Here is a 12,038-nt window from a genome sequence, read left to right as displayed (position 1 = left end):
AGTACAGAATATAGTGGCTGTACAAACTCAAATATAATGTGATTAACAGTAATCCAACCTCTGAGTATTCACATTATGGACTGATCACACCAAATGCTGGTCTTCTTGTGGCTTAAGATGTAATGTGAGATGTGAAGCATATATCTAAGAAAAAGAGTCTACACTTAAGCGGGTGATTGTTGCTCTTTCCAGATTGATCTGTTTAAATCTACTGTAAGGCTAAATATAGCACAAGTCTAAGTAGAGCACACCAAAATTTACAATATATCACACCATGGTGTATTGAACCAATTTGTCTTCCCAAAGGAATTGTCTCAAGTGCCTGTGTCTTCTGACAACTGACCCGATGTTGGTACCTGTCTACTGAAGTCTCCCTATGTCTAATAACGTGTCTGTGTTGTGTCTGACAACTGACCCGATGTTGGTACCTGTCTACTGAAGTCTCCCTATGTCTAATAACGTGTCTGTGTTGTGTCTGACAGCTGACCCGATGTTGGTGCCTGTCTACTGAAGTCTCCCTATGTCTAATAACGTGTCTGTGTTGTGTCTGACAACTGACCCGATGTTGGTGCCTGTCTACTGAAGTCTCCCTATGTCTAATAACGTGTCTGTGTTGTGTCCCGATGACAACTGACCCGATGTTGTCTGGTACCTGTCTACTGTCTACTGAAGTCTCCCTATGTCTAATAACGTGTCTGTGTTGTGTCTGACAACTGACCCGATGTTGGTACCTGTCTACTGAAGTCTCCCTATGTCTAATAACGTGTCTGTGTTGTGTCTGACTACTGACCCGACTGTTGGTGTCAGTCTACTGAAGTCTCCCTATGTCTAATAACGTGTCTGTGTTGTGTCTGACAACTGACCCGATGTTTGTACCTGTCTACTGAAGTCTCCCTATGTCTAATAACGTGTCTGTGTTGTGTCTGACAGCTGACCCGATGTTGGTGCCTGTCTACTGAAGTCTCCCTATGTCTAATAACGTGTCTGTGTTGTGTCTGACTACTGACCCGACTGTTGGTGCCTGTCTACTGAAGTCTCCCTATGTCTAATAACGTGTCTGTGTTGTGTCTGAAACCTGACCCGACTGTTGGTGTCTGTCTACTGAAGTCTCCCTATGTCTAATAACGTGTCTGTGTTGTGTCTGACAACTGATCTGACTGTGTTGGTGTCTGTCTAATGAAGTCTATCTATGTCTAGTAACATGTCTGTGTTGTGTCTGCAGTCCATGAAGCACCAGAGAGTCAAACTTATGAAGCAGATCAAGGAGGATGCTGAGTCGTTCCGGAAGTGGAAGCAGCAGAAAGATAAGGAGGTGCTACAGCTGCAGCAGAAGGTAGGTCACACTGGTCACATCACTGGCATCTGGGTCACTTAGGTCACATGATTCTAGTTGACATCATTCGCATGGATCTGGGTTACATTGGTTGTATTGCATCAGGGTCACATCGGTAACTGCCATCTACGTCACATCACTAGGGGTCTGCATCACATACGTTACATACTATTTTGTCAAGTAGGTTACATGGTATTGGGCCAAGTAACATGGTATTGGGCCAAGTAGGTTACATGGTATTGGGCCAAGTAGGTTACATGGTATTGGGCCAAGTAATGGTATTGGGCCAAGTAGGTTACATGGTATTGGGCCAAGTAGGTTACATGGTATTGGGCCAAGAAGGTTACATGGTATTGGGCCAAGAAGGTTACATGGTATTGGGCCAAGTAGGTTACATGGTATTGGGCCAAAGAAGGTTACATGGTATTGGACCCAAGGTTATGGTGGGCCAAGAAGGTTACATGGTATTGGGCCAAGAAGGTTACATGGTATTGGACCAAGTAGGTTACATGGTATTGGGCCAAGAAGGTTACATGGTATTGGACCAAGTAGGTTACATGGTATTGGGCCAAGAAGGTTACATGGAAGTGGTTACATGGTATTGGGCCAAGAAGGTTACATGGTATTGGGCCAAGAAGGTTACATGGTATTGGGTCAAGTAGGTTACATGGTATTGGGCCAAGAAGGTTACATGGTATTGGGCCAAGAAGGTTACATGGTATTGGGCCAAGAAGGTTACATGGTATTGGGCCAAGTAGGTTACATGGTATTGGGCCAAGTAGGTTACATGGTATTGGGCCAAGAAGGTTACATGTTATTGGGTCATGGTATTATTGGGCCAAGAAGAAGGTTACATGGTATTGGGCCAAGAAGGTTACATGGTATTGTGTCAAGTAACATGGTATTGGGCCAAGAAGGTTACATGGTATGGTGGGGTTACCAAGTAGGTTACATGGTATTGGGCCAAGTAAGGTTACATGGTATTGGGCCAAGAAGGTTACATGGTATTGGGCCAAGAAGGTTACATGGTATTGGGCCAAGAAGGTTACATGGTATTGGGCCAAGAAGGTTACATGGTATTGGGCCAAAAGGTTACATGGTTACATGGTATTGGGCCAAGAAGGTTACATGGTATTGGGCCAAGAAGGTTACATGGTATTGGGCCAAGAAGGTTACATGGTATTGGGCCAAGAAGGTTACATGGAAGGTTACATGGTATTGGGCCAAGTAGGTTACATGGTATTGGGCCAAGAAGGTTACATGGTATTGGGCCAAGAAGGTTACATGGTATTGGGCCAAGTAGGTTACATGGTATTGGGCCAAGTAGGTTACATGGTATTGGGCCAAGTAGGTTACATGGAAGGTTACATGGTATTGGGCCAAGAAGGTTACATGGTATTGGGCCAAGTAGGTTACATGGTATTGGGCCAAGAAGGTTACATGGTATTGGTCCAAGTTAGGTTACATGGTTACATGGTATTGGGCCAAGAAGGTTACATTACATGGTTGGGCCAAGAAGGTTACATGGGGGCCAAGTAGGTTACATGGTATAGGGTTACATGGTATTGGGCCAAGAAGGTTACATGGTATTGAAGGTTACCAAGAAGGTTACATGGTATTGGGCCAAGTAAGGTTACATGGTATTGGGCCAAGTAGGTTACATGGTATTGGGCAAGAAGGTTACATGGTATTGGGCCAAGAAGGTTACATGGTATTGGGCCAAGAAGGGTTACATGGTATTGGTCCAAGGAGGTTACACATGGTTATTGGGCCAAGAAGGTTACATACTATTGTGTCAAGTAAGGTTACATGGTATTGGGCCAAGAAGGTTACATGGTATTGGGCCAAGTAGGTTACATGGTATTGGGTTACATGGTATTGGGCCAAGAAGGTTACATGGAAGGTTACATGGTATTGGGCCAAGAAGGTTACATGAAAGGTTACGTGGTTTTGGGCCAAGTAGGTTACATGGTATTGGGTCAAGTAGGTTACATGGTATTGGGCCAAGAAGGTTACATGGTATTGGGCCAAGTAGGTTACATGGTATTGGGCCAAGAAGGTTACATGGTATTGGGCCAAGTAGGTTACATGGGGCCAAGGTATTGGGCCAAGAAGGTTACATGGGCCAAGAAGGTTACATTGGGCCAAGTAGGTTACATGGTATTGGGCCAAGAAGGTTACATGGTATTGGGCCAAGAAGGTTACATGGTATTGGGCCAAGAAGGTTACATGGTATTGGGTCAAAGTAGGTTACATGGAAAGGTTACATGGTATTGGGCCAAGTTAGGTTACATGGTATTGGGCCAAGAAAGGTTACATGGTATTGTTCAAAGGTTACATGGTATTGGGCCAAGGTTTACATGGTATTGGGCCAAGGTTAGGTTACATGGTATTGGGAAGGTTACATTATTGGGCCAAGTAGGTTACATGGTATTGTAGTACAAGTAGGTTACATGGTATTAGGCCAAGTAGGTTACATGGTATTGGGCCAAGAAGGTTACACATGGTATTGGGTCAAATGAAAGGTTACATGGTATTGGGCCAAGTAGGTTACATGGTATTGGGCCAAGTAGGTTACATGGTTTGGGAAAGAAGGTTACATGGTATTGGGCCAAGTAGGTTACATGGTATTGGGCCAAGTAGGTTACATGGTATTGGGCCAAGAAGGTTACATGGTATTGGGCCAAGAAGGTTACATGGTATTGGGCCAAGAAGGTTACATGGTATTGGGCCAAGTAGGTTACATGGTATTGGGCCAAGAAGGTTACATGGTATTGGGCCAAGAAGGTTACATGGTATTGGGCCAAGAAGGTTACATGGTATTGGGCCAAGAAGGTTACATGGTATTGGGCCAAGAAGGTTACATGGTATTGGGCCAAGAAGGTTACATGCTAAGCGGTCAGTCAGGTCAAATGCATCTGGGTGACTGACTCCCAAGTTGAAACTACTAGGTTAACCAGGTGAGATCAGTACAAAGGTGTCACTATTGCAGTACAAATCAGAGTGGCAGTACAAATTCAAAGGTAATGTGAGTGAGTGAGTTTAGTTTTACGCCACACTCAGCAATATACCAGCTATATGGCGGTCAAAGGTAATGTGAGTGAGTGAGTTAGGTTTTACCCCGCACTCAGCAATATACCAGCTATATGACGGTCAAAGGTAATGTGAGTGAGTGAGTTTAGTTTTACGCTGCACTCAGCAATATACCAGCTATATGGCAGTCAAAGGTAATGTGAGTGAGTGAGTTTAGTTTTACGCCGCACTCAGCAATATACCAGTTATATGGCGGTCAAAGGTAATGTGAGTGAGTGAGTTTAGTTTTACGCCACACTCAGCAATATACCAGCTATATGGCGGTCAAAGGTAATGTGAGTGAGTGAGTTTAGTTTTACGCTGCACTCAGCAATATACCAGCTATATGGCGGTCAAAGGTAATGAGAGTGAGTGAGTTTAGTTTTACCCTGCACTCAGCAATATACCAGCTATATGGCGGTTAAAGGTAATGTGAGTGAGTTTAGTGTTACGCGCACTCAGCAATATACCAGCTATATGGCAGTCAAAGGTAATGTGAGTGAGTGAGTTTAGTTTTACTCTGCACCCAGCAATATACCAGCTATATGGCGGTCAAAGGTAATGTAATGCAAGAACAGTGGTTACAGCAGTTAAGACTTTGATTGTAATATTCACCTCTCCCAACGGTAATCCAAACGTCCAAATTAGGCAAACAATTCATAGTGTAGAATGATTACACCAAAGCTAGTCTTCTTTTGGCTTGAGATGTAATGTGGGAGTAATGCAAGAGTTAACCCCCCTTACATACCTAAGAAGAAGATGGCAGAGATATTGTACAGATGGTTCCGAATATGCTCCTTATGCCACTGTCCTGATCTTTCTGTCTAAATCAAGTCCAGGTGCAAGGGTAGCACACCACTGCCCCTCACTGAATGCCCTTGTACAATGTATTACATCTGGAGCATTATTACACAATATATAACACTACCACATTACGACATGCATCTGGATCATGCAGGTTACATACATCTCGAACTTACCTGAGTCAGTGTCACTTACAACTTGGTCAAAATTCAGTGTGTTTATCTTTGAAGTATCTGGGCCTGGATTCACAATGACTTGTATTTACTCTAGTAAAGATGGTCTTTGGAAAGGTTGTTGGAACAGCAGATAAAAAATCATCCCTCTGTCACCAGGACCTCAAGCGACAGTGTGAGATCCAGAAGATGCAGAAGACCCATGAGAAGCAGCAGACTGTCCTGAGACGGAAGGCTGAGGAGGCAGCTGCAGCCAACAGGAGGCTGAAGGATGCCCTAGCACGGCAGAAGACAGTGATGGAAGAGAGGAGTAAACAGCTGAACAAGTGTGATGGTAGCAGCATCGGCAACAGAGTCAGGGTCAGTAGCTGGATGTGGCGATTAGGGGAGGGTCAGTAGGTGGGTGTGGCGATTAAGGGAGGGTCAGTAGCTGGGTGTGGTGATTAAGGGAGGGATCAGTAGCTGGGTGTGGCAATTAAAGGAGGGTCAGTGGCTGGGTGTGGTGATTAAGGGAGGGATCAGTGGCTGGGGGTGGAGATTAGGGGAGGGTCAGTAGGTGGGTGTGGCGTTTAAGGGAGGGTCAGTGGCTGGGGGTGGTGATTAGGGAGGGTTCAGTGGCTGGGGTGGTGATTAAGGGAGGGTCAATAGGTGGGTGTGGTGATTAAGGGAGGGTCAGTAGGTGGGTGGTGGTGATTAAGGAGGGTCAGGGCAGGTGGTGGTGGTGATTAAGGGAGGGTCAGTAGGTGGGGGTGGTGATTAAGGGAGGGTCAGGGCTGGTGGGAGGAGGGGTCAGTGGCTGGGGTGTGGTGATTAAGGGAGGGTCAGTGGCTGGGGTGGTGATTAAGGAGGGTCAGTAGGTGGGTGTGGTGATTAAGGGAGGGTCAGTAGCTGGGTGTGGCATTTAGGGGAGGGTCAATGGCTGGATGTGGCGATTAAAGGGAGGGTCAGTAGCTGGGTGTGGTGATTAAAGGGAGGGTCAGTGGCTGGTTGTGATTTAGGAGGGTCAGTGGCTGGGGGGTGGTGATTAAGGGAGGGTCAGTAGGTGGGTGTGGTGATTTAGGGGAGGGTCAGTGGCTGGGGTGGTGATTAAGGGGAGGGTCAGTGGCTGGGTGTGAGTGGTGATTAAGGGAGGTCAACAGGTGGGTGTGGTGATTAAGGGAGGGTCAATAGGTGGATGTGGTGATTAAGGGAGGGTCAGTAGGTGGGTGTGGTGATTAAGAGAGGGTCAGTGGCTGGGGGTGTGTGATTAAGGGAGGGTCAGTAGGTGGGGGTGGTGATTAAGGAGGGTCAGTAGGTGGATGTGGTGATTAAAGGGAGGGTCAGTAGGTGGGTGTGGTGATTAAGGGAGGGGTCAGTGGCTGGGTGTGGTGATTAAGGGAGGGGTCAGTAGGTGGATGTGGTGATTAAGGGAGGGTCAATAGGTGGGTGTGGTGATTAAAGGGAGGGTCAGTGGCTGGGTGTGGTGATTAAAGGGAGGGTCAGTAGGTGGATGTGGTGATTAAGGGAGGGTCAATAGATGGGTGTGGTGATTAAAGGGGAGGGTCAGTAGGTGGGTGTGGTGATTAAGGGAGGGTCAGTGGCTGGGGTGGTGATTAAAGGAGGGTCAGTAGGTGGATGTGGTGATTAAGGGGAGGGTCAGTGGCTGGGTGTGGTGATTAAGGGAGGGTCAGTGGCTGGGTGTGGTGATTAAGGGGGAGGGTCAGTGGCTGGGTGTGGTGATTAGGGAGGGTCAGTAGGCTGGTGTGTGATTAAGGGAGGGTCAGTGGCTGGGGGGTGGTGATTAAGGGAGGGTCAGTAGGTGGATGTGAGTGATTAAAGGAGGGGTCAGTAGCTGGGTGTGGTGATTAAGGGAGGGTCAGTAGGTGGGTGTGGTGATTAAAGGGAGGGTCAGTGGCTGGGGTGTGGTGATTAAGGGAGGGTCAGTGGCTGGATGTGGTGATTAAGGGGAGGGTCAGTGGCTGGGGGTGGTGATTAAAAGGGAGGGTCAGTAGGTGGGTGTGAGTGATTAAGGGAGAGGGTCAGTAGCTGGGTGTGGTGATTAAGGGAGAGGGTCAGTAGCTGGGTGGTGATTGATTAAGGGAGGGTCAGTGGCTGGGTGTGGTGATTAAGGGAGGGTCAGTAGGTGGGTGTGGTGATTAAGGGAGGGTCAGTAGCTGGGTGTGGTGATTAAGGGGAGGGTCAGTGGCTGGGTGTGGTGATTAGGGAGGGTCAGTGGCTGGGTGTGGTGATTAAGGGGGAGGGTCAGTGGCTGGGTGTGGTGATTAAGGGAGGTCAGTAGCTGGGTGTGGTGATTAAGGGAGGGGTCAGTGGCTGGGTGTGGTGATTAAGGGGAGGGTCAGTGGCTGGGGTGGTGATTAAGGAGAGGGTCAGTGGCTGGGGGTGGTGATTAAAGGGAGGGTCAATAGGTGGCTGTGGTGATTTAGGGGAGGGTCAGTGGCTGGGTGTGGTGATTAAGGGAGGGGGTCAGTAGGTGGGTGTGGTGATTAAAGGGGAGGGGTCAGTAGGTGGGTGTGGTGATTAAGGGGAGGGTCAATAGGTGGGTGTGGTGATTAAGGGAGGGTCAGTAGGTGGGTGTGGTGATTTAGGGAGGGTCAGTGGCTGGGTGTGGTGATTAAGGAGGGTCAATAGGTGGGTGTGGTGATTAAAGGGAGGGTCAATAGGTGGGTGTGGTGATTAAGGGAGGGGTCAATAGGTGGGTGTGGTGATTAAGGGAGGGGTCAATAGGTGGATGTGGTGATTAAGGGAGGGTCAATAGGTGGGTGTGGTGATTAAGGGAGGGTCAATAGGTGGGTGTGGTTATTAAAGGGAGGGGTCAGTGGCTGGGTGTGGTTATGATTGAATGGGTCAGTGGCTGGGTGTGGCTGTCAAGGGAGAGGAGAGTAAGTGGTTATTGTTATAAGGGTAGAGGTCCGTTTTTGATGTGATACTTAGTCTTCAGTATTATGCAGAAGCTGTTTGAGATGTTATGACGACAACAGCTGTTTTAAAGGGGCTCTCTTTGTTAGTATGTTGGAGTCTGGGTGATCTACAGTGGTGTGGCACATGTGATGTGGCAGATTCTTGTATGCGTGTAAAGTAAAACCCTGCCTGGTCTACCAGAGATGTATGATGAAGTTGTGTGTCACAGGCTTGGCTCAGCCAGGAGCTGGACGTGCAGGTCAGCATCCGAGAGGCCAAGTATCACCTGGACAGTCTGCTGGCCGACCGCAAGACACTCGCTACACAGCTGGCCGACCTCAAGGCCAAGCTGGATGATACACCCCCGAAGAAAGTGAGTATGTAGCTAAGTGAACATTTAGACTCAAAAGGCTACCAACATACAAACCACAATTGTTTATCTGCAAGAAGCCATTAGTTCAGATATATTTTACTTTAATATGTGAATAGCACTAAGTGTGTTTTTAGTTGTATGGTATAGTTGAGATGATATTTGTGTGTATTGCTGGCAGAGTTTTACTGACATGCATATTTTTGACTACAGAAAATGGCCTGGGTCAACTCAGAAGGCTCCACTGAGGATGTAAGCTTTGAACAAGACAGTGTCATTTCACAGATCACAGCACTGGAAACAGAAATTGAGTTGAGGTACTTATCTTTCTAACACTGCAGGGGAGCTATCCATATATGGCCTAGCAGAGAACCAAGACATCCATTAATTCACACTTAACTGAGGTCACAAACGTTTCATCCGTGAAGATCCGGGTTAGAATTGATCTTCAGTAACCCATGCTTGTTGTTAGAGGCTACTAACGGGATCGGGTGGTCAGGCTCGGTGACTTTGTTGACACAAGTCATAATATCCCAATTGCGTAGGTTGATGCTCATGCTGTTGATCACTGGATTGTGTGGTCCAGACTCGATTATTTATAGACTGCCGCCATATAGTTGAAATATTGCTGAGTGTGGCATGAAATAAACTCACTCACAAACGTTTCATGTTTGAAGTGATGGTTTTAGTAAACACTATACTGACACCTGCACTTGAATATCAGATTGTTGACTGTGTCAGTGGGTGTCGGATTGTTGAGTGTCTAAATATGTATCATATTGTTGAGTGTTTAAATAAGTATCGTATTGTTGAGTGTCTAAATAAGTATCGTATTGTTAAGTGTCTAAATAAGTATCGTATTGTTGAGTGTCTAAATAAGTATTGTATTGTTGAGTGTCTAAATAAGTATCGTATTGTTGAGTGTCTAAATAAGTATCGTATTGTTAAGTGTCTAAATAAGTATCGTATTGTTGAGTGTCTAAATAAGTATCGGATTGTTGAGTGTCTAAATAAGTATCGTATTGTTAAGTGTCTATATAAGTATCGTATTATTAAGTGTCTAAATAAGTATCGTATTGTTAAGTGTTTAAATAAGTATCGTATTGTTAAGTGTCTAAATAAGTATCGTATTGTTAAGTGTCTAAATAAGTATCGTATTGTTAAGTGTCTAAATAAGTATCGTATTGTTGAGTGTCTAAATAAGTATCGGATTGTTGAGTGTCTAAATACGTATCGTGTTGTTGAGTGTCTAAATAAGTATCGTATTGTTGAGTGTCTAAATAAGTATCGTATTGTTAAGTGTCTAAATAAGTATCGTATTGTTGAGTGTCTAAATAAGTATTGTATTGTTGAGTGTCTAAATAAGTATCGTATTGTTGAGTGTCTAAATAAGTATCGTATTGTTAAGTGTCTAAATAAGTATCGTATTGTTGAGTGTCTAAATAAGTATCGTATTGTTGAGTGTCTAAATAAGTATCGTATTGTTAAGTGTCTAAATAAGTATAGTATTATTAAGTGTCTAAATAAGTATCGTATTGTTAAGTGTTTAAATAAGTATCGTATTGTTAAGTGTCTAAATAAGTATCGTATTGTTAAGTGTCTAAATAAGTATCGTATTGTTAAGTGTCTAAATAAGTATCGTATTGTTGAGTGTCTAAATAAGTATCGGATTGTTGAGTGTCTAAATAAGTATCGTATTGTTGAGTGTCTAAATAAGTATCGTATTATTAAGTGTCTAAATAAGTATCGTATTGTTAAGTGTTTAAATAAGTATCGTATTGTTAAGTGTCTGTTAAGTGTCTAAATAAGTATCGGATTGTTGAGTGTCTAAATACGTATCGTGTTGTTGAGTGTCTAAATAAGTATCGTATTGTTCAGTGTCTAAATAAGTATCGTATTGTTGAGCATCTAAATAAGTATCGTATTGTTGAGTGTTGAAATAAGTATCGGATTGTTGAATGTTTAAAAAGTATCGTATTGTTAAGTGTCTAAATAAGTATCGTATTGTTGAGTGTTTAAATAAGTATCACATTGTTGAGTGTTTTTCAAAAAGGTCTGAGACTTGGGGCTTTGCTTCCACATGTGACTGTAACACTGTGACTGTAACACTGTGACTCCATTTGGGTAGTTTGCGACTTTCTTAAAGAACAAATAAAGTTTTCTTTTTTTTGGTACTCTTTTAACTATTACATATGAAAGATTTGTGGTTAGTTTTATGCGGAACACCAAATTCATTCTTAAAAACTTGTGGTTAATTAATACCGAGCGATTAAAGTTGCCAAAAAGTCGCCTGCTTCACTCTCGCCCACCAATGAAACCACAGACAGGTTACGTAACTCTGTCGCCAGAGCACTGCAGTGACGTCATATGAGGAAGGATTTTCAGTTAGTTGTATATAAAGTGTGTAGCAAGCTCGTCATTTTGATGATTTCTCGACATCAACCAAGACTTTCCAAATCGTTGCGTTGTCGTCAATTGTTCCTAGGGGTCGAGCGATGGGGTTACCATGCACAGATTTCCACAGGACCCCACAGTTCGTGCTAAATGGGTTATGTTTGTGAGTGCAAAGCGAGCGTTGTGGAAGCCTGAAACGATATCTTACTTGTGTTCAGATCGCTTCACGGAAGTTAAAGAATCAAAACTACATGTACTTACTAGTTGTAGTAAAATATGTATATGATTGATGACCATAAAGATTTTCCATGACACAACTTGTAACATAACGATTTCTTCCTCGGAAGAAGGTTGTGGTCGAAGTAACAATAATACTGTAAGTACTATTATATTGACACCCACCTCGCTTCCACGAGAGAAATTGTTATGTTATAAGCTATGTCATGCAAAATCCTATTGGCCATCAATCAAATACATATTTTACTACCAGTAGAAAGTAGTTTTGATTTTGTAACTCGGTGAAAAGAAACCTAAATAGCATTTATCCTCAGACTGGCGGATGTTCGCGATAGGGTGCCGCCATTTTTTAAAATCGTAAAGTGACGGGCTAAAGTCTGTTAGAACTAATGAGATTATCAAGTTAGAAAATCAAAACTACTTTCTACTCGTAGTTAAATATATATTTGAATCATGACCAAAAGGATTGTGCATGACACAACTTGTAACATAACGATTTCTTCCACGGAAGCGAGGTGGGGGTCGAAGTGACAATACTGCGCAATAAATTTCTTGCTACATTCACGTGGTTAATGTCAGCTCACCAGTATGTAGATACTAGTCAATGTACGTCTTTATATTTGGTATTATAATCCTAATTAGTTTATTATCATACTTGTATGCATTTTGAAACTAAATAAAAAGCAGACGATCTGCTGATTCTTATAGTGAATTTATAACAGAACTGTAATATCTAGACATTTTATAGTTTGCCAAT

At 43.9% G+C, this 12,038-nt stretch overlaps 1 protein-coding gene across 1 annotated transcript in view; it reads left to right on the top strand.

Annotated features, from left to right (window-relative positions):
* The window catches only part of LOC124284229 (chromosome-associated kinesin KIF4A-like), a 49,868-nt gene that overhangs the window by 22,571 nt on the left and 15,259 nt on the right, over nucleotides 1-12,038 (top strand). Inside the window, 4 exon segments of the mRNA XM_046720292.1 lie at nucleotides 1,223-1,333; nucleotides 5,542-5,742; nucleotides 8,510-8,653; nucleotides 8,864-8,967. Of these exon segments, the coding sequence (XP_046576248.1) occupies nucleotides 1,223-1,333; nucleotides 5,542-5,742; nucleotides 8,510-8,653; nucleotides 8,864-8,967 (560 nt within the window).

Source organism: Haliotis rubra, unplaced genomic scaffold (genome assembly GCF_003918875.1).
Source record: "Haliotis rubra isolate DU_JTF1 unplaced genomic scaffold, ASM391887v1 Scf331, whole genome shotgun sequence".
Lineage (NCBI taxonomy): Eukaryota > Metazoa > Mollusca > Gastropoda > Lepetellida > Haliotidae > Haliotis > Haliotis rubra.
Note: the sequence above shows the minus strand (reverse complement) of the source record. Positions and strands in the feature narration are given on the sequence as shown.